The 20045-nt window shown below is 41.7% G+C and overlaps 1 protein-coding gene across 1 annotated transcript in view; it reads left to right on the top strand.

Moving 5' to 3' along the window:
* Positions 1 to 20045, top strand: part of trpv4 (transient receptor potential cation channel, subfamily V, member 4) — a 145786-nt gene that overhangs the window by 40578 nt on the left and 85163 nt on the right. Inside the window, exons 3-4 of the mRNA XM_073065860.1 lie at positions 7024 to 7196; positions 11198 to 11350. Coding sequence (XP_072921961.1) covers positions 7024 to 7196; positions 11198 to 11350 — 326 coding nt within the window. The remainder of the gene's footprint in view (positions 1 to 7023; positions 7197 to 11197; positions 11351 to 20045) is intronic.

A 20045-nucleotide genomic window follows, 5' to 3' on the forward strand; every position in this document is an offset into this window, starting at 1 on the left:
GGGAGGAATTCAAAGAACTCAAGAGGTTCTTGGGGAGACAGCAGTGGGACTCGAACGCTAAAGCCTTATGCTAATCTACGCCACCGTGCCAGCCTTCAGAAAGTAACAGTTCCGTTTTGGAGCAATGATGGATACAGCAGCCAAGCAGTTAAGCTACTAGGATAGTAGCCAGAGTTGTGGTCCACTGATCCAGAGATGTAAGTTCAAGTCCTGCCACAGCTGCTGGCAAAACTAAATTCAAGTTATTAAATAAATTGGCATTTTATACAAAAAGTTAGATGCTTAATTCCTGAGTGTATTCCATTTCCTTTCATCCAAACAGAACTCCTTGAATTCCCTCCTCAAATTCCCAGAATTCTCTCCTCAAGATCCTGTTCCTTGCTAAATGTCTTCTTAAAGCCTATATCTTTTGATCCAAATTCTCCTCTGTTCTTTCTCAAACACGAGAAAATCTGCAGAAACTGGAAATCCAAGCACCACACACAAAATGCTGGAGGAACTCAACAGGCCAGGCAGCATCTATGGAAAAGAGTAAACAGTCAATGTTTCAGGCTGAGACCCTTCATCAAGACTTTATCACTCTTCCTGATGAAGTGTCTCCGCCCGAAATGTCAACTGTTTACTCTTTTCCATGGATGCTGCCTGGCTTGCCGAGTTCTTCTAGCATTTTGTGTGGTGCTGTGCTCCTTCTCACCTGTCTGACTATGGGTGAGATTGCTATTGATACAGTATTTATTTTCCCGAAGGCTCATACGCAGAGTTTGTAGTATAGTGTGTTTATGTGCATTGGTGGGAGGGAAGGAGGCCATCAGAGTGTTTTCCAAGAAAATATTTTAGCAATCTCAGGCCTTCATTTTACTTTTCCCCCACAGAAGTAAATGTGGAGTCATTTCAGAGGCTTCACATCAATGACTGCTGGTCACAGAAACCCACTAAATGTCTTTTTGGCTTTTTCCCCCCCAAATAGCGTGATTAGAATTTAAAAATAGGGGGAAAATGTTGCTTTGCGGATGAATGTCGCCTGTGTGTGGTGATGTTTGAGTATGTTGCTCTCTCACACACATGTGGTTTAGAAGTGAATATTTGTCCTTTAGTACCAACAGAGTGATCCATTTTCTTACTGCGCTCTGTGCTGGGATACCGCCCCGCCCCCCCCCCCCCCCCCCCCCCCACAAACTTGTGGTTATGAAGTTGCACCTGAACAGAGGTTCTTCAGTGAGTTTGTGCTTGGTGCTGAATGTCTTGGATGGTGAATAAGGATTTGTTATGTCTGCAACTTTAGCCAGGACAGGGTGTGGCAGCTCGGGTCTCAGAGACAGGTTCAGATGATCTCATTCTCAGGAAGCTTTCTTTGACACAACAGATCTTCCCCATCACCTCTGAGCTATTTTAAACACTCAAGCATTGAGTGTGACTGTCATGTTCTTAGTGAAAGTATGTTTCAGATGCTCAGTTTCTCCACTGAGCCATTCATAAAGTTAATTGCTTCATAAAGGGGAACTTTCTTCAGCTGTTATTTTAATGAGTTCATTCAACTATTTATTTTAATATGCTCAGTGCAAATACCACAGCTTGAGTTCAGCTTTAATTTTTGACCCGGTTTATATGGAGATTTTTGTGTTTGGAACCAATTATTTCCTGAACAACCTCCAAAAGATCTCTGAAAAATGCTTTCCTTAAAATAGTCAGCTGTATGATGAAGTTTTCAGAAGTTATTTTTGGAATGATCAGGGACAGTTACTGAAAAACAACTTTATGCAGGCGCTCCCTAGGTTACAACGGAGGCTCCAGGAACTGTTTGTAAGCTAGAACTGTTCTCAGGTCAGAAATGTAACCCTGAACTGATTCCCACACAGCCGAAGATACCTGCAGCTGGGAATAAAAGGGTTAAAATATGAGGAGCATTGGATGGCTCTAGGCCTGTACTCACTGGCGTTTAGAAGAATGAGTGGGGATCTCATTGAAACTTATTGAATATTGAAAGGCCTAGGTAGAGTGGCGAAGGAACGGACGTCTCCATTAGTGGGGAGTCTTGGACCAGAGAGCACAGTCTCAGGATAGAAGGATGCCCCTTTAGAACAGAGATGAGGAGGAATTTCTTCTTAGACAGAAGATGGTGAATCTGTAGAATTCTTTGCTGCAGGCGGCTGTGAAGGCTAAGGCATTGAGTATATTTAAAGCGGAGGTTGATAGGTTCTTGATTAGTTAGAGCATCAAAGGTTACAGGAGAAGGCAGGAGAATGGATGGACTTGATGGATTGAATGGCATAACTCTGCTCCCATGTCTTATAGCAAGGGTTCCCAACATCTTTTATACCACAGACCCCTGCCATTAACCGAGGGGCCCCAGGCTAGGAACTCTTGTCTTATAGACTTGTGGTCAGCCCTACAGCAGCCAGCTAATCCAACTCACTGGTCTCCCAAATGCTGACTTATACCTGTGGGCTGTACTTGACATAGACGTTTGTAATCTGGAGAGGACCTATATGGTGCAATAAGTATAGGAAAATGGTTAAAACCATTTTAAAGGAGTTGTTTACAATCAAAATTTGACACCAGGCAACTATAAAGGCTCATTTAGAGAGGGAGGTTTGTAAGATTTGAAAGGAGTAGTGAAAGACACAGAGTCTGGTTTAGGAACAGAAGCTGATTATTTACCTGCTATGCAATCTTTCAGTAACTTTTACACTTTATTCTGCAATGTTCTTGTTTTGCCTTGTTCTGCCTCAAGGCATTCCGTAAGGATCTAATCTGTATGAACAGATTGCAAGACAAGCTTTTCACTGCATCTCAGTACAGTCAATAAATCAATACAACCTATAATTTAGCCTCTAAATATTATTTTGAATTTTAATATTTAAAACTAGATTTACTTTGGAAGCAAGAAGGATGAGAGGTGACTTGAGAGAGGTGTAGAGGATGATATTAGGCATAGATCTAGTGGACAATTAGTGACCTTTCCAGGGCAAAAATGACAAATATGAGGGACATCATTTTAAGGTGATTGGACAAAAGTATAATGGGTGGGGCGATGTCAGAGGTAGTTTCTTTACACGGTGAGTGGTGGGTGCGTGTCAGTGGTAGAGATAGATACATTAAGGGCATTTAGGAAACACTTAAATAGGCACATGGATGATAGAAAAATGGAGGGCTATGTAGGAGGGAAGGATTAGATTGATTTTAGAGTAGGTCAAAAGGTTGGTATAACATTGTGGGCTGAATGGCCTGTACTGCGCTATGCTCTATGCTCTGTGATGTCTCCACATTCAACACTTCTATGTTTTATGTTAATTGGAATGAAAATGTTCATATGTGAACTGCAGATATTATCTTAAAGAAAATTATAATATATTAGTCATTAGGAAATACAAAACTAAATATCGCTGCTTCTCCTGCTCTGTCATCCCACCACAGACCCCAGTGTTTGTACCAGTCTCCTTCCTCCAGCCAGCTGGAGCTCGGGATCAGGACCTCAGACTCTCAACAACATTCATTTGTTGGCCACAGCTACTTGTACACCACTGCTGTTACTGATGGGGAAAACTGCTGCCCTGTTGCACATGGTCAATAGGCGGTGGGGTGGAGATACGTCTCTACCAAAGGAGGTACTCCTTCCCTCCACTAACCTGCAGGTCACCCTTGGGCAAGGTGTAGCACCTGCTTAGCACCCCCCCCCCCCGATCAGGGTTACATGAAGCCAGACGGTGGTGTATGAGCAGACGGTGCATACCACAAGTCTTGGTAATGCCACCACTGGCACCAGGCACACAGTCTCTGAAGAGTATTGATAATGGCTGAGGTCACCTATCTTGTGTGAAAGAACAAAGAAAAAAAAACACCACCCAGAAGAAGGCAATGGTGAACCACTTCTGTTGAAAAATTTACCAAGAACAATGGTGGTCTCAAAGACCTTGATCGTCCACGTCATACAACACGGCACATAACAATGATGAGCCTCAGCTAGAAGAGCGAGGGTCAAATAATTCTGCTCACAACTTAAGGCTCATTGAATGGCTTTTTTTTCCTCCTTCTCTGGAAGTGTTGCTTGAGCCAAAATAAGAGAATTTAAGATGTGATGGTTGCCTTCCAGTATACTCAGGTGTTGCTGTTCATGTGAGACTGATGTTCCCAGTTTATGACTTAAAGTTAAACTGAAACTTGTTGCTATTTTCCAATTTTACAAATTACATGTAGATCATGAGCCTCCTCCCATCCACCTTCATCTAATCTGAATGTTAACCCACTTTTACATTCCCTCTCATGTTTGTATAGTTCCTCCTTAGATGCACCATGTCACAAAGAACTGCCTGTTCTAACCATTCTCTACCTTCCCTGCTGGATTTATCGGTGACGGTCTTAGATTTCCTTCTTCTTTATTCCTTTACCTCTTCCACCTTTCACCTCCCACCTTCTCATTTCTTCCCCCTCACCTGGTTTCAACTATCACCGGCTAGCTCCCCCTCCCTCACCTTCTTATTCTAGCTTCTGCTCCCTTCCTTTCCAGTCCTGATAAAGGATCTCAGCCTGGAATATTGGCTGTTTATTCCCCTCCATAGATGCTTCTTGACCCAGCATTTTGTGTGTGTTTCTCTGGATTTCCAGCATCTGCAGAATCTCTTGTGTTTATAATTATAATAGTCCATTCTTGTTTCTTTTATTACATCTTACCCATATTTAATCCATCAGGACCTTTCCCTTATTTCAAAAAAACACTCTGTCAGTGATCCCTTCTCTAGAGCAGGAGGTCCCAACCTTGTTTATGCCATGGACCTTTACCATTAACCAATGGGTCCATGGATCCCTGGTAGGGATCCTTTGATCAGAGGAAAGAATCCAGGTCTGTTCAAATATTCCTGACGTGTAACTGGCTCAGTTCTGATACAATTCATATGTAGCGGCTTTTCAAGTATCTCTATATCCTCTTCATAATGCAAAGTCCATTGTTATTCATGGTATCTCAAGTGCAATCTAAGCAGGTTAGCATAGCAGTTAGTGTTCAATTCTGCTGCTCTCTAACTAAGAGTTGGTAGGTAGGCAATGTTCCCTCTCATTTATTTTTACAGCTGCACAGACCATCTGTTGTTCTGAGCAGGAAATTTTTACAGGGCCTGAAAACTGTGCAGAATTTTATTTTTTCTCTAATATGCGCATCAAACAAACACAAACCACAATTCACAACACAAGTGAACAATGTCAGGCAGTCAAAACAACTGACAGGCACAGTGACAAAAGTAATATGTTTTGACTAGATGGCGTTGGTGTTCAGCAGGCTGGCACTTTATTAACAATGAGCTACTGGCTTCCATTCTGTGGTTATTGTTACAATTTGTAACTGTGTTGAAACAATGACAATGTAAATATGTTGAAGCTCTAAAATGCTTCAAAGTAAAGGTTATGATATGTTTATTATTTAGAAAATTTATGAATTACATTCATTAGTACAACATTAACTACGGGGTATTTCACAATTATATTAACATAGATTTCAAAATTATATTAGCATAACTTCATAAATTATATTATTATATAAAAGAAAGTTCCTGCTTTGCGACAACTAAGACTATGTGCACAGGAGCATTTCATTTAATGTGTGGCTGTGTACCTGTGCAGCTTCAGGCAACAGTGTTAGTACGTTCTTCCCATGACCTTGTAGGTTTCCTCCTGTTTTATCGAACATAGGACTTTACAACCCGGTACAGGCCCTTTGGTCCATGATGTTGTGTCAACCTTTTAGTCCACTCGAAGATCAATCTAACTTTTCCCCCCAACGTAACTCTTTATTTTTCTATTATGCACGTGCCTATCTAAGAGTCTCTTAAATGTCCCTAATGTACCCCTCTTCCACCAGCATGTTCCACCACTCTTTGTATAAAAAGCTAAACTCTGACATTTCCCCCTATACTTTCCTCTAATCACCTTAAAATTATGTCTCCTTGTATTGCTCATTTCCACCCTGCGAGAATGTCCCTGGCTGTCCACTCTCTCCACGTCTCTTGTCACCTTGTGCAGCTCTATTAAGGCATCTTTTTGCTCTCCTTCTCTTCAAACAGAAAAGCCCTAGCTTGATCGGCTTACTTCCTTTCTCACACCTTTCAAAGACGTAAGGGTCAGTTAATGGGTGTAATTGAGTAGTCTAAGTACATTGGGCTGGAAGGGCCTAAATAAATATAAAATAAGTATGATTTTGTACAAGGATAATATAGCATAGTGATCGAAGAAAGAACACTGGCTAAACTTCCTACTTCCTGCTCCCTAGCCAGTAGACAGTGAGGCAACTGTATTCTCCCCACCATTGCCTGCACTGGAATTAACCTCAGCAGTAGATCAAAGTTCAAAGTTGAAAGTAAATTTATTATCAAAGTATGAATATGTCACCATTAATTTTCTTGCAGGCATTTACAGTAAAACAAAAAAATACAATAGGATCAATAAAAAACTACACACAATGAACAATAAACAAGCATTTAGCAAAATAAGACAAACTGTGCAAATACAAACAAACAAATTAATTAATATCACTGAGAATGAGTTGTAGAGTTGTTGAAAGTGAGTCCACAGGCTGTGAAATCAGTTCAGTGACGAGGCGAGTGAAGTTATCCATGACATTCAGGAGCTGATGTTCGAAGAGTAATAACTGTTCCTGAACTTGGTGTTGTGTGACCTCCTTCCCAATGGTATCAGAGAGAAGAGAGCACAGTCTAGATGGCGGGGGTACTTGATAATGGATGCTGCTTTCCTATGACAGTGCTCCTTATAGATGGGGAGGGCTTTATCCGTGATGGACTGCTGCATCCACTACTTTTTGTAGGCTGTTTTGCTCTTGGGCATTGGTGCTTCCATACCAGGCTGTGATGCAACCAGTCAGGACACTCTCCACTGTGCATCTATAAAAGTTCTTCAAACTTTTAGATGACATGCCGAATCTGTACAAACTTCAATGAAAGGGGTTTAAGTACTCTGTTAAATGCAAATGAATCACTGCAATTCAAATCTCAACCTCATGCCTTTTCCATTTTGTTCTAGTAAAAACAGCCCAAAAGTAAAGGCTCCAGCACCTGAACCCCCTGCAGTTGTGAAGGTCTTTAACAGGGCACTTCTGTTCGACATTGTGTCGCAGGGATCCGTTGTTGAAATGGACGGGCTACTTGTCTTTCTACTGAGCCAGAAGAAACGTCTAACAGATGAGGAATTTCGAGGTAAAGTGAAACTATAATCACCGTGAGAAGTTCATAACCATAACAGCTCAGAGAACCTACTCACTCTGATGCTCCCCTTCTTACCACTTAAAGGCAATTCCCAAGAAGATTTGTTCCTGAGGACAATTTTATGTAAGATAAGATAATTTGGGAGAAAAGTTCCCCTTTTGGATGACCGGATGGAGATTGTGAATTCCTTTTTAACAAAAGAACCTGTTTATAAATTCATTACACCCGCAGCACATGGCTGGAAAGAAAACAATGTTTTGGGAATATTGTAAACAAACACTTGGAAAGGAAGTTGCGATTGCTACACATGATTGATATCCTGACTTGCATTGCCACCTTCTGAAAGCTCTGGTAGTCCCCACCTGTCAACACTGTGGTGATACCTTCAATACTTAGATTTAAGTGAAAATGATTAAAGGGACTGCAGATGTTGTAGTCTGGAACAAAGAAAAAAAGATTCTGGAAGAACTCAGTAGATCAAGCTGCATTTGTGGGGACAATAGATGTATATGTATGATTACAGGAGATGGGGTGTTATGCTGATATTGTAGTTTAAGACATTGATGAGGCCTAATTTGGAGTATGTGTGCAGTTTTGGTCACGTACCTACAGGAAAAATGTAAACAAGGTTGAAAGAGTACAGAGAAAATTTACAAGGATGTTGCTAGGACAAGATGACCTGAGTTATAAGGAAAGATTGAATAGATCAGGACTTCATTCTTTGGGTCATAGAAGATTGAGAGGAGAATTGATACAGGTATACAATATTATGAGGGGTATAGATAGGGTAAATGCAAGCAGGCTTTTTTCACAGGGTGGGTGGGACTACAATTAGAAGTCATGGATTAAGGGTGAAAGGTGAAATGTTTAAGGGGAACATGAGGGAAAACCTACTTACTCAGAGAGTCATGAGAGTGTGGAATGAGCTGCCAATGCAAGTGGAACATGTGAGCGTGATTTCAATGTTTAAGAAAAGTTTGAATAGAAGCATGATTATCAGGGGTATGGAGGCCTATGGTTCCTGCATCAAGACTTGGGGGGAGTGTGTGTAGGAGAGGAATAATTGCCTGTGTATGGCAGCATGAGTGAGTTGTTCAACAAGGGGCTTGGAGATGATAGGTGGAGCCAGAAAGGGAGAGCATAGGAGAGTTGAACAAAGGGAGAAGAAAATCTAGGTGGACTGGTGAGTGTGCGGGTGGGAAAAACATTCTGGTGTGTGTGTGTGTTTCCTGAAATTGGACGATTCAATGACTATACCATTAATAAGCTACCCAAGTGGAATCTCAGATTTTGTTCTTCCAATTTGTGATTGGCCTCTCCATAACTTTGGAGAAGGCTGAGGACAGACAGATCAGCATGCAAGATGGAAGGAGAATTAAATTGATATTCAACCTAGATTGTAGAGGTGGTTGATCATCATCTTTTGAAGAGCTTTTATGGATTAGCAGTAAATGTTGTCGAGCCACATCCCACAAAAGAATTTTAAAAATTGTGGGGTAACATTAATACAGTATATATTTAGCTCAAATACCCAATTATGCATGCAGTTCACATCACCTAGGAATCCACAGAATACTGTGCTATAGCATACTTGGAACAGCAGACCACTCAATCAGGAAGATACAAAAAAAGTCAAAATATTGTAAAAATTTCATTAAACTGGGGAGCTTTAACAAATTACATTGCAGCATGCCACAAGCTGTTATTTTCTTGAATTCCCAGGGATAATTATTAACTTGTGCTGCTGTTCAAAAAAGGAACAATTTTTTGACACATTTCTTCTTATTTTAGACAAAACATATATGTACTTTGCCTAAAATAAATACGTTTATTGTCCATTCTTGAACACAGAATTACAGCCCTAAATCACGGATTGGTTATGCTTTGATGATAATGTCAAAGTTTGGAAGCCACAAGGAATGTTGATGCATAAACTGACATATCACTTTAGCTCCAGTGGTTGCTAAAGAAGTTCAAAAATGAGAGCATGGAAGCCAAAATCATTAGGTTATGCGGTGGCAATTTAACTGTCTGCAGTGTGGCATGGGTAGCATAAAGCCAAAATCGGTAATAGATAGAATTGATGTTGGGTGAGATTGGGGAATTGTTGTTGGATGAGATAGGGATTGACATTGGATGAGAATGGGAATAATGTTGGGTAAAATTGGGGTTGATGTTGGGTGAGATTGGGATTGACATTGGGTGAGATTGGGGTTGACATTGGGTGAGATTGGGATTGACGTTGGGTTAGATTGGAATTGACATTGGGTTAGATTGGGGTTGAAGTTTGATGAGATTGGGTCGACTTTGGGTAAGATTGGGCTTGATGCTGGGTGAGATTGGGGTTGACGTTGGGTGAGATTGGGATTGAAGTTGGATGAGATTATGATTGATTTTGGGTGAGATTGGGGTTGACATTAGGTGAAATTGGGTTTCACATTGTGTGAGATTGGGATTGACATTGGGTAAGATTGGGAATGATGTTTGATGAGATTAGGGTTGACGTTGGGTTAGATCGGGAAAGACATTGATTTGATTGGAGATGAAATTGGATGAGATTGGGGTTGAAGTTGGATGAGATTGGGGTTGACTTTAGATGAGACTGGGGTTAATATTGGGTGAGATTGGTGTTTGCAATGGGTGAGATTGGGGTTGATATTGTGTGAGATTGGGGTTGATGTGTAAGTTTGGGGTTGAAGCTGGATGAGATTGGGGTTGACATTGTGTGAGATTGGGGTTGAAGTTGGATGAGATTGGACTTGATGTTGGGTGAGATGGAGATTCACATTGGGTGAGATTGGAATTGATGTTCGGTGAGATCAGGATGAATGTTGACTGAGATTGGGGTTGATATTGAGTGGAATTGGGATTGATGTTGGGTGAGATTGTTGTTGATATTGGGTGAAACTGGGATCAACATTGTGTGAGATTAAGGTTGACATAGGGTGAGATTAAGATTGACATTGGGTAAGATTGGGATTGGTGTTTAGTGAGATTGGGTTTGGCGATGGATGAGATTGGGGTTAACGTTGGATGAGATTGGGAATAATGTTGGGTGAGATTGGGGTTGATGTTGGTTGAGAATGGGGTCAACGTTGGGTGAGATCTGGCTTGACGTTGGGTGATACTAGGGTTGATGTTGGATGAGATTGGTGTTGACATTGGGTGAGACTGGGGTCAACGTTGGGCGAGATCGGGCTTGACGTTGGGTGATACTGGGGTTGACGTTGGGTGATGTTGGGATTGATGTTAGGAGAGACTGGGGTTGATGTTGGGAGACTGAGTCTGATGTTGGGTGGTTTTGCACAGGACAAGTAGCAAGAGGAAACACCATGTCCACTTTCACTCTGTCAAGGTTCCCTCAGGATATTATACATGATCCTCATCTAAGCAGCAGATGTTTGCCTAGTCTCTTCAAACTTCTGTCATAAGACAACCATCCCTTTCCCCAAAAGGTTTCTGAACTCTTTCCAACCTGTAAATATTTGTACCTATCTAAGGATTGTATACAATAGTCCAGATTTATTCTCACCTTTTCCTGTGTAACAGAAGCACCATCTCTCTACTTTTCTATTTAACTCTCCTAACAATACACAATAAAGGTTCTGATGCAGAGTTTTGGCACAAAGTGTTGACAATCTATCTGCTTCCACCAGATGCTGTCTGACTTGCTCTCACTAATATGACCATCCACCACCTGCTCCCATGGCTTCACATGACCCTGATCGGTGGGGGGCGGGGGGCATGGCTAAGCAGGTGCTACACCTTGCCCAATGGTGACCTGCAGGCTAGCGGAGGGAAGGAACACCTTACACCTCCTTTGGTAGAGAGGTGTAAGGTGCTCCTCTCCAGTCCTCATGTACTTTAATATGTCGAATAGACAGAAAATCTGATTAAAGCTATGTGTCTCATAGGCAGTTAACTGCAAAGCACATTAATTAAGCACGCTGTCTATTGAGCCTAACAGTCCTTTCTCTCTTTCTCATTCCTAGAACCTTCGACAGGAAAGACTTGCTTACCAAAAGCTCTGTTAAACTTAACCAACGGGAAGAATGATACCATTCCAGTGATGCTTGAGATCGCAGAAAAGACAGGAAACCTTCGAGAGTTCATCAATGCTCCATTCCGGGATGTGTACTACAGAGGTGATAAGGCAATGCTTGTTGACATATTGATAACTCAACTCTCAAATCAGATAGAACTTCTCACAGGCACAAGCTGGTGCTCCCTGTTCATGAAGTTGCTTTCTTTCGGCCTGTTCTGCTAACATTAGCCAGCTTTGGTTAATGCCAAGACGGACATTATTGGTATAACAAGTGAGCAATAGGCTTTTCTGCTGTGGAAGGATCAGCAATAGGGTGATGCTATCCTGATTATGGCCTTGGAAATGTAATTGCTTTGTGATTCTTTTACTTGGTTCCTTATGTAGATACTGTGCTAGAGGGAGGGTCTGTTAATATGAAAGCAGGCTCCTGAATTGGGAATTATATGTCTTCTACACTCACTTCCAGTGGACGATGTGACTGAATGTCCTTGGATTAATGGGCAGCTGTGAGATGGCTGAAGGAGAGGCTGGTGGCAGGTGTCACCTTCTCCTTTGATGCTTCTGTTCCTCTTTTATTTGGAACGTACCCCCAGATCTGGCTGATGCTCCTATTTCTTACAGTTGGGTTAAGGACATTCTTGTCACCACCTGATCTATTGCATTTCTGTTTTCCCATGAAAGCCCACAAGAAAGTTAATCTCAAGGTAGTATTTGCTGCAAAGTTCTAAGTAAATTTTATTATCAAAGTTCATAAATGTCATATACATCCCCAAGATTAATTTTAATTTTCCTGTGGGCATACTCAACAAATCTGCAGAGTAGTAGCTGTAACAGGATCAATGAAAGATCAACCAAAATGGAAAAGACAACAAACTATGCAAATACAAATATAAATAAGTAGCAATAAATAATGAGAACATGAGAGAATGAGATAAAGAGTCCTTAAAGTGAGGTGATTGGTTGAGGGAACATCTCAATGGATGGGTAAGTGAGTGTAGTTATCCCCTTTTGTTCAAGAGCCTGATGGTTGAGGAGTAGTAACTGTTCTTGAACTTGGTGGTGGGAATCCTGAGGCTGTTGTACTTTCTATCTGATGGCAGTGAGAAGAGAGCATGACCTGGGTGTTAGGGGGTCTCTGATGATGGATGCTGCTTTCCTGCGACGACGTTTCATGTAGATGTGCTGAATGATTAGGAGGGTTTTACCCGTCATGACCTGGGCCATATCCACTACCTTTCGTTGGATTTTCCACTGGTGTTCCCATATAATAAATCTGATAATAAATTTACTTACTTTGAACTCTGGTCTTGATTAGACTGAACTTCCCCTGGCTTCTACTACCCTCAGCACAGCAGGGCACTGTCTCCATGACGATAGTCTTTGTTGGGGTGGGCAGAGCAAAACTATTGTTGCAGAAGGTGGTGTGGAAGGCTGATGTGGTGGTGTCCAAACTCAGTACAATCTGTGGGCTTTTCCACTGTGACACAAGTAGCCCAGAAGGGCTTTGGCAGCTTTGGCCAGAGAATGTAAAACGAGAGTCAGCTCCAAGAAGCTTCTCTTACTCTGTGTTTTCTCATCCACCCATGGAGATCTTTCAATGTTGCATTCCCCTACAAAAAATGGAGGGCCAGGCAGAGGGGATGGGTTAGATTGATCTTAAAGCAGGTGAAAAGTTCATGCACTACGCTGTAATGTTCTGTCTTCTATGTTCTCAAAATCTCCTATCCCAAGCATCAATTTCTGTTAGATATAGAACATAGAAAAGACATGGAACGGATTATCACAGAAATGTAGCGTTTAACACAACACTATTATAGATTGGACTGTTTCAGAGTCCATTTCTGGCACTGCCTTTACGGACCTTGCATGGTCTCCTTATGAGAGTGGTGCTTCAGTTCCCTCCCACAGTCCCAGGATGTACCGGTTTGCAGGTTAATTGGTCATTGTAAATTGTCCTGTTAGACTAGAGTTAAATAGGCAGGTTGCTGGGAAATGCAGCTCATTGGGCCAGAAGAGCTTGCCCTGCACTGTATCTCTAAATAAATAAATATGCCTAGCACGGTGCAGGCCTTTCGGCCCACAATGTTGCACTAACCCTTTAACCTGCTCCAAAATGAGAATCAGAATCAGATTTAATATCACTGGCATATGTCATGAGATTTGTTTGTATGTGGCAGAAGTACATTGCAATACATAATAAAAACTAAATTATAGTAAGTATATATATATATTTAACATTTAAATTTAATAAGTAGTGCAAAAAGAGGAAAAGAAGTAATGAGGTAGTGTTCATGGGTTCAATATCCATTCAGAAATCTGATGGCAGAGGGGAAGAAGCTGTTCCTGAACTGTTGAGTGTGTGCCTTCAGGCTCCTGTACCTTCATCCTGAGGAGGGCATGTCCTGCGTGATGGGGGTCCTTAATGATGGATGCCACCATTTTAAGGCATCACTCCGTGAAGGTGTCCTGGTTCTGAGGAGGTTAGTGCTCATGATGGAGCTGACTGAGTTTGCAACTTTCTACAGCTTACTTCAATCCTCTGCAGTAGCTCCCCCCCACTTCCCCATACCAGACGGTGATGCAGCCAGTCAGAATGCTCTCCACGGTACATCTGTAGAAATTTGCAAATATACCAAATCTCCTCAAACTCCTAATGAAATTTAGTTGCTGACATGCCTTCTTTGTAACTGCATCTAATCATTCTATCATGAGAAAATCTGAAGCTGCTAGAAATCCAAACAACGATCATTCTAATCCTTCCCTCTCATATAAACCCTCCATTTTTTTTCCTTTAATCTATGTAAGAGTCTCTTAAATGCAGTGAATATATTTTCCTCTGGAACCAACCCTGGCAGTGCGTTCCATGCACCTACCACTCTCAGTGTAGAAGTCCTGCCTCTGACACCTCCCCTATGCTTTCCTCCCAACACTGTATACCCTCTTGTATTAGCCATTTCCACCCTGGGAAAATGTATCTGGCTGTCCACACGATCTATCCATTCATCTTGTACACCTCTGTCAAATCACCCCTCATCTTCCTTCTAAAGCAGGGGTTCCCAACTTGGGGCTGAATGGTATTGGTCCAAGGCATAAAAAAGGTTCTAAAGGAAGGAGAATAAGGGAAGGTGGCCATAACAATGGGAGAATGAGCAAGCATTTTCCTGAAGGGTCAATTCAGAAATGTACAGAACTGTTTTCTGTAGAAAATGTGAAATGCTCTCTATTCATGTTGACAATTTTAATGGATAAAATCTCTGCTTGCCTGCTAAAATACTTAAAATGATGGCCAAAAATGATGTCATTAAAGTTATGACTTCCAAGCAACTTGGGAAACAGTTAATTATTTATAACTCTACTGATGTGGAGCATTCATTATTCTGGGTGGAAGGGCAGAGGGAGCCAGAATTTCCCAGCACAGCCCCTCCTCGGAACAGAAGCCCAGTGTTGGATTGTTTTGAGTCTGTTTCGAGGTGGAGTTTAGAAGAGCCCAGTTCTAACGTGCATTGGCACCAGGTCTCAATCCCTTCCTGAATAATCAAAGCCTGTTCAGTTAGCAGCCTCCAACCTTGACACCCACTTCAAAGAGCTTACCATAAAACCGGGGCTCTGTGTTGAGAGGGAGGAGGGACAGGGTGGAGTGTTGGAAATCAAAACCCTGCAATTTTGTGTGGTTTTGTTTCTTTGCAGTAATGAGAGCTATCAGACTTGTGCACTATGTAGGCAGAGAGGAGCAGGGTTGGGGACTGTAGGAGTGGAGGGGACAAGGAAAGGATGCCTCATTTTTAACTTTATTCGTTTTGGGTGTTCCTGGCATTGCTCTTGAGAGGAATACACTCAAAAACTTCTATAGTTGTACCGTGGAGAGCATACTAACAGGTTACATCACCGTCTGGTATGGAGGGGCTACTGCACAGGACCAAAAGAAGCTGCAGAAGGTTGTAAATCTAGTCAGCTCCATCTTGGGTACTAGCCTACAAAGTTCCCAGGACATTTTCAAGGAGTGTTGTCTCAGAAAGGCAGTGTCCATTATTAAGGACCTCCAGCACCCAGGGCATGTCTTTTTCTCACTGTTACCATCAGGGAGGAGGTACAGAAGCCTGAAGGCACACACTCAGTGATTCAGGAACAGCTTCTTCCCCTCTGCCATCCGATTCCTGAATGGACATTGAAGCTTTGGACACAACTTCACTTTTTTAAAAATACAGTATTTCTGTTTTTGCACATTTTAAAAATCTGTTCAATATCCGTAATTGATTTACTTGTTTAGTTATTTTGTTTTATTTTATTTATTATTATTATTTTTTTTTCTCTCTGCTAGATTATGTATTGCATTGAACTGCTAACAAATTTCTTGTCACATGCCGGTGATAATAAACCTGATTTTGTTTCTGATTCTGATTCTGAGGCTAAAGCTGACGTTCAGTGAAGATGCTCCTGCAGTGTTATTCAAAGGGTCAAAGTACATTTATAATCGAAGTATGTATACAGAATACAACCCCGAGATTTGGCCTCCCTCAGGCAGCCATTAAACAAAGAAACACCATGGAACTGTTCAAGAAAACATCAAACACCTAATGCACAAAAAAAGACCAAATTGCACAGATGGCAAAAAGCGAGTGAACAACACGTAGGATATCGAACATCAAACCAGGGATGGGAGTCTCAGTAATGTTGCAATAGACTTAGATTCAGATTCAGGTTTATTTATCATGTGTACATTGAAATGTATAGTGAAATGCATCGTTTGTGTTAACCCAAGGATGTCCTGGGGGATCCACACAAGTGTCGTCCTACGTTTTGGTGCTGCCGTAGCGTGCCCACAAAGTTCAGCAGAACAACACAAGCAACAACAGCAAAACAAACCCCTTTCCCACCCTACACACAGACAGTCCTCTAATCCCAGGAGAGGACACCTCCAGACTCTCAGACACCAGGCCTTTGACCTCCAGACAAGCTGAGCCAGGGGCTTCAACCTTTGTGCTTCTACCTCCTGATTCACCAAGCTTTGGACTTTAACCTTTGATTTTGCATTTGATTTTGATTTATCAACCACCTTTGATCATGGGTTTGACCTTTAGACCTCGACACCACGACTCCCTGACTGCAGGTTTGACCTTTGGGCCTTAACTGCTGGACTTGCACAGTCCTACGACCCTGATGACCTGGAAAGGATCACTGGCCCTCATTACTCCTGCCAATACTGACCTCCGATCCGAGATCTAAGGAACCTGGAGTTGGCCAACCTGCTGGTTTCCTCACCACCTGCAGACTTAACCTCTGGGATTGAGCACCGGCCCCTGACCTCTAACCCTCTCTCATCCCTGTCCCTAAACCCTAACCTGATTGCTAACTCCCAGTGCTGCTCTAAAAACCATCACTTCCAGCCTAAAAATCAGCTAAGTCTGAGCCACAATATCGATGGACATCTTGCTCTGAATTCTCAGGATTTAGACTCAGAGAAAAAGAAGGAATGGTGTTGCATTTCTAAGTCATGATGCTGTAGGTCAAGGTGAGGGTCTAGTGAAGGTGCTGGCCTGTGACTGATGATCTGGGAGTAGTGGTGGGTGGTTGTAGAGTGTGGTGTTGAATGTCACAGAGATATACAGCACAAAAACAGGCCCTTCTACCCCACTCGTTAATGCCAGCCAAACTGATGAACTGAGCTAGTCCCGTTCGCCTGTGCCCAGTGGGCAGTGGGCTAAGGGAGAGTGGCCAGTATTGTTGGACAGGGGAAACCTGAAGCAGAACAGGTAACTATATATATTAGTCTGTGCCAAACTGTTATTCTGCCTAGTCCCATCAATCTGCACCAGGATCGTAACCCCAATCCCACCCTTCCTATCTATATACCAATTCAAACTTCTCGAACCCACATCCACCACTTCTGCTGATCGTTTGCTCCCCACTTGCATTACCCTTTGTGTGAAAAAGATCCCCCTCAAAGTTCAAAGTAAATTTATTATCTAAGTACATATATGTCACCATGTACAACTCTGATATTCATTTTCTTGCAAGCATACTTACTTAATGAATCCATAATAGAATAATAACCATAAAGAATCAATGAAAGACCGCACCAACTTGGGCATCTCAAGGTCCTCTTAAATATTTTTCCTTTCACCCTTACCCTATGACCTCTAGTTCTAGTCCAATCTGCTTGCATTTACTCTGTCCACACCCCTCACAATTTTGTATACCTCTGTTGTGAGAGTCATAGCTGGTAGACATGAGGCAGTCCTTTATTTGACAAAATGAGACAGAGCAGGCATCATATTGAGACCCTTTCAGAGGAAGAGGCCTGTTCAGCCCAACACTACATGATATTTTATGTACTAAAGACCAAAGGACTATTCTGTATTCACAATGTATCCACAATGCTTCCCTTGAATTACATAAAACATTCACACTTCCTTCTCCACACCCACACCCTTAGACACCCAAAATGAATATTAATCAGCATTGTCTGATTTTTCAATTAACTGTTCTAAGAATCTATCGTCCAGAGATGCATTTTAAATTTACTCAACAGTCCATGTTCATGTCTAAAGATTGGCAGCAGAAGTTAATATTTAGCTATACTCCTAATGCAGAAAATGCTGTAACACTTCTATCAAATCTCTCTTCATTCTCCTACACTCCAGGGAATACAATGATATTGTAGTGAAGTAACTGGCACATAAACTGAGCGATGATATTAAAAAGAAGTGAGGCCTTTTTCTTAATCTAATTAGGTGGGAAGTTCAAATTGTTGAGTTTTACCATTGATAGAAGTAATTTACAAGACTAGCAGTTAATGTTAATTAGCAGAAAGGCCTAGATAGAGTTGGTGTGGAGAGGATGTTTCCTATAGTGTGATTGTCTAAAACCAGAGGGCACAACCTCAGAATGCAATGACAATCCCTTTAGAACAGAGATGAGGATTGATTGCCACAGATGACTGTCTAGCCAAGTCATTGGTTATATTTAAAGTGGAGGTTGATAAGTTTTTGATTAGTAAGAGCGTCAAAGAATATGGGAGAAAGCAGGAGAATGGGATTGAGAGGGATAATAAATCTGCCATGAAGGAATGGTGGAGCAGACTTGATGGGCCGAATGGCCTAATTCTGCTCCTGTGTCTTATGATCTTATGCAGGGGTTCCCAACATTTTTCATGCCACAGACTAATACCATTAAACAAGGGGTCCGTTGACTCCAGGCTGGAAACTCCTGGGACCTAATGCTTTCACATCATATGGCCCGGAAAGTAAAGTGACATAAATGTGCCTTGCACTCATCAAGGCCACAGTGACCCCATGGTTAAGGAAGGAGGCTCGTGAGTTCCCTATGAAGAAGCTGCACCTTTTGACTGCTGGGCCAGAACGTCAGCTCTTTTGGCCAGGTAATTCTGAAAACGGAAATTGAACAAGCACTATCAGATCCCAGGATCCTGCATTGATGGATCAAATAACTCCCAATGCAGGTTTAACATATCAACAACATACCAGAGATTATTGACTGGTAGAGTATTTTCAAGAATTTGATAAACAGAGTCATTTTTGGAAACTCTTTAAATATACATATCAATAAAAATGTAAGATATCTTGTTATATATAAAACTGTAGTCATAGATGTTTTTAAGATTATTTTCTTTGGATTTAATGATCAATACAGAAGGTGACAATGTTCATGGAAAGAAGGGTTGCTTATTTAATATGCCCTGTTCACATTTCCTGAAGGCAGAACTCTTAAATTAAAAATAATCCCTCTATTTTATCCTCTGAAATTATCCTTCCTACTGAAGAGGACTGGAGTGGTCTCCTGGACTAATTCCATTTCTAATAGATGGACTTGCTTGTCCTCAATTTTACTCTGTCTTTAATCTATTTCTTTTTCCCTTCTCCCGGAATTTCACTTGGCTTTTGTATGGAATGATAATGTGATTCAATGAGAATAACAGAAAGATTTTGACTTGTATGTTGCCTTTCAACTTCTCTGAACATCCCCAAGTTCTGAAGAGCCTTAAAACCAAATGAAATGCCTTTGATGCGTTGCTAATGCTTAAAGTGTGGGAAGCACGGTAACTAAATTGTAGTCAGCATGCCCCCACAGACAGCAGTGTGATTATAACCAGAATCTGCTTCTACAGCCATTTTGGCTAGTACGGCAGGGAGAACCTCTCTGGCCCTCTTTAAAACAGGGACAGGGATTCAGACAGGACCACGATTTAGCACCTCGTCTGATGGTGCGGCATCTCAAATTTAGTTTAGTATGAAAGTATTTATTTATTGGATGCATCACGGAGTAGGCCATTCAGCCCTTCAATCAGTGCTGCCCAGCAATCCCCTGATTTAACCCTAGCCTAATCACAGGACAACTTACAATGACTAATTGGTCTACTAACTTGTACATCTTTGGACTGTGGGAGAAAACCGGAGCACCCAGAGGAAACCCACATGGTCATGGGGAGAATATACAAACTCCTTACAGGCAGTGGAGGGTCTGTATATGTCACCGTACACTACACCGAGATTCATTTTCTCACGGGCATTCACAGTAGAATATAATAGAATCAGTGAAAAACTACATACAAAGACAAACAACCAATGCACTAATAAAATAATAATAAATAAATATTGAATGAATAACACTGACAACACGAGTTGTAGAGTCCTTGAAAGTGAGTCCATGGGTTATGTTTAGTGTTGACGTGAGTGAAGTTACCCCATTGGTTCAAGAGCCTGACGGTTGAAGGGTAATAGCCATTCCTGAGCCTGGTGGCGTGGGACCTGAGGCTCTTGTACCTGTGGCAGCAGTGA

This window comes from Hemitrygon akajei, chromosome 14 (assembly GCF_048418815.1).
Source record: "Hemitrygon akajei chromosome 14, sHemAka1.3, whole genome shotgun sequence".
Taxonomy (NCBI): domain Eukaryota; kingdom Metazoa; phylum Chordata; class Chondrichthyes; order Myliobatiformes; family Dasyatidae; genus Hemitrygon; species Hemitrygon akajei.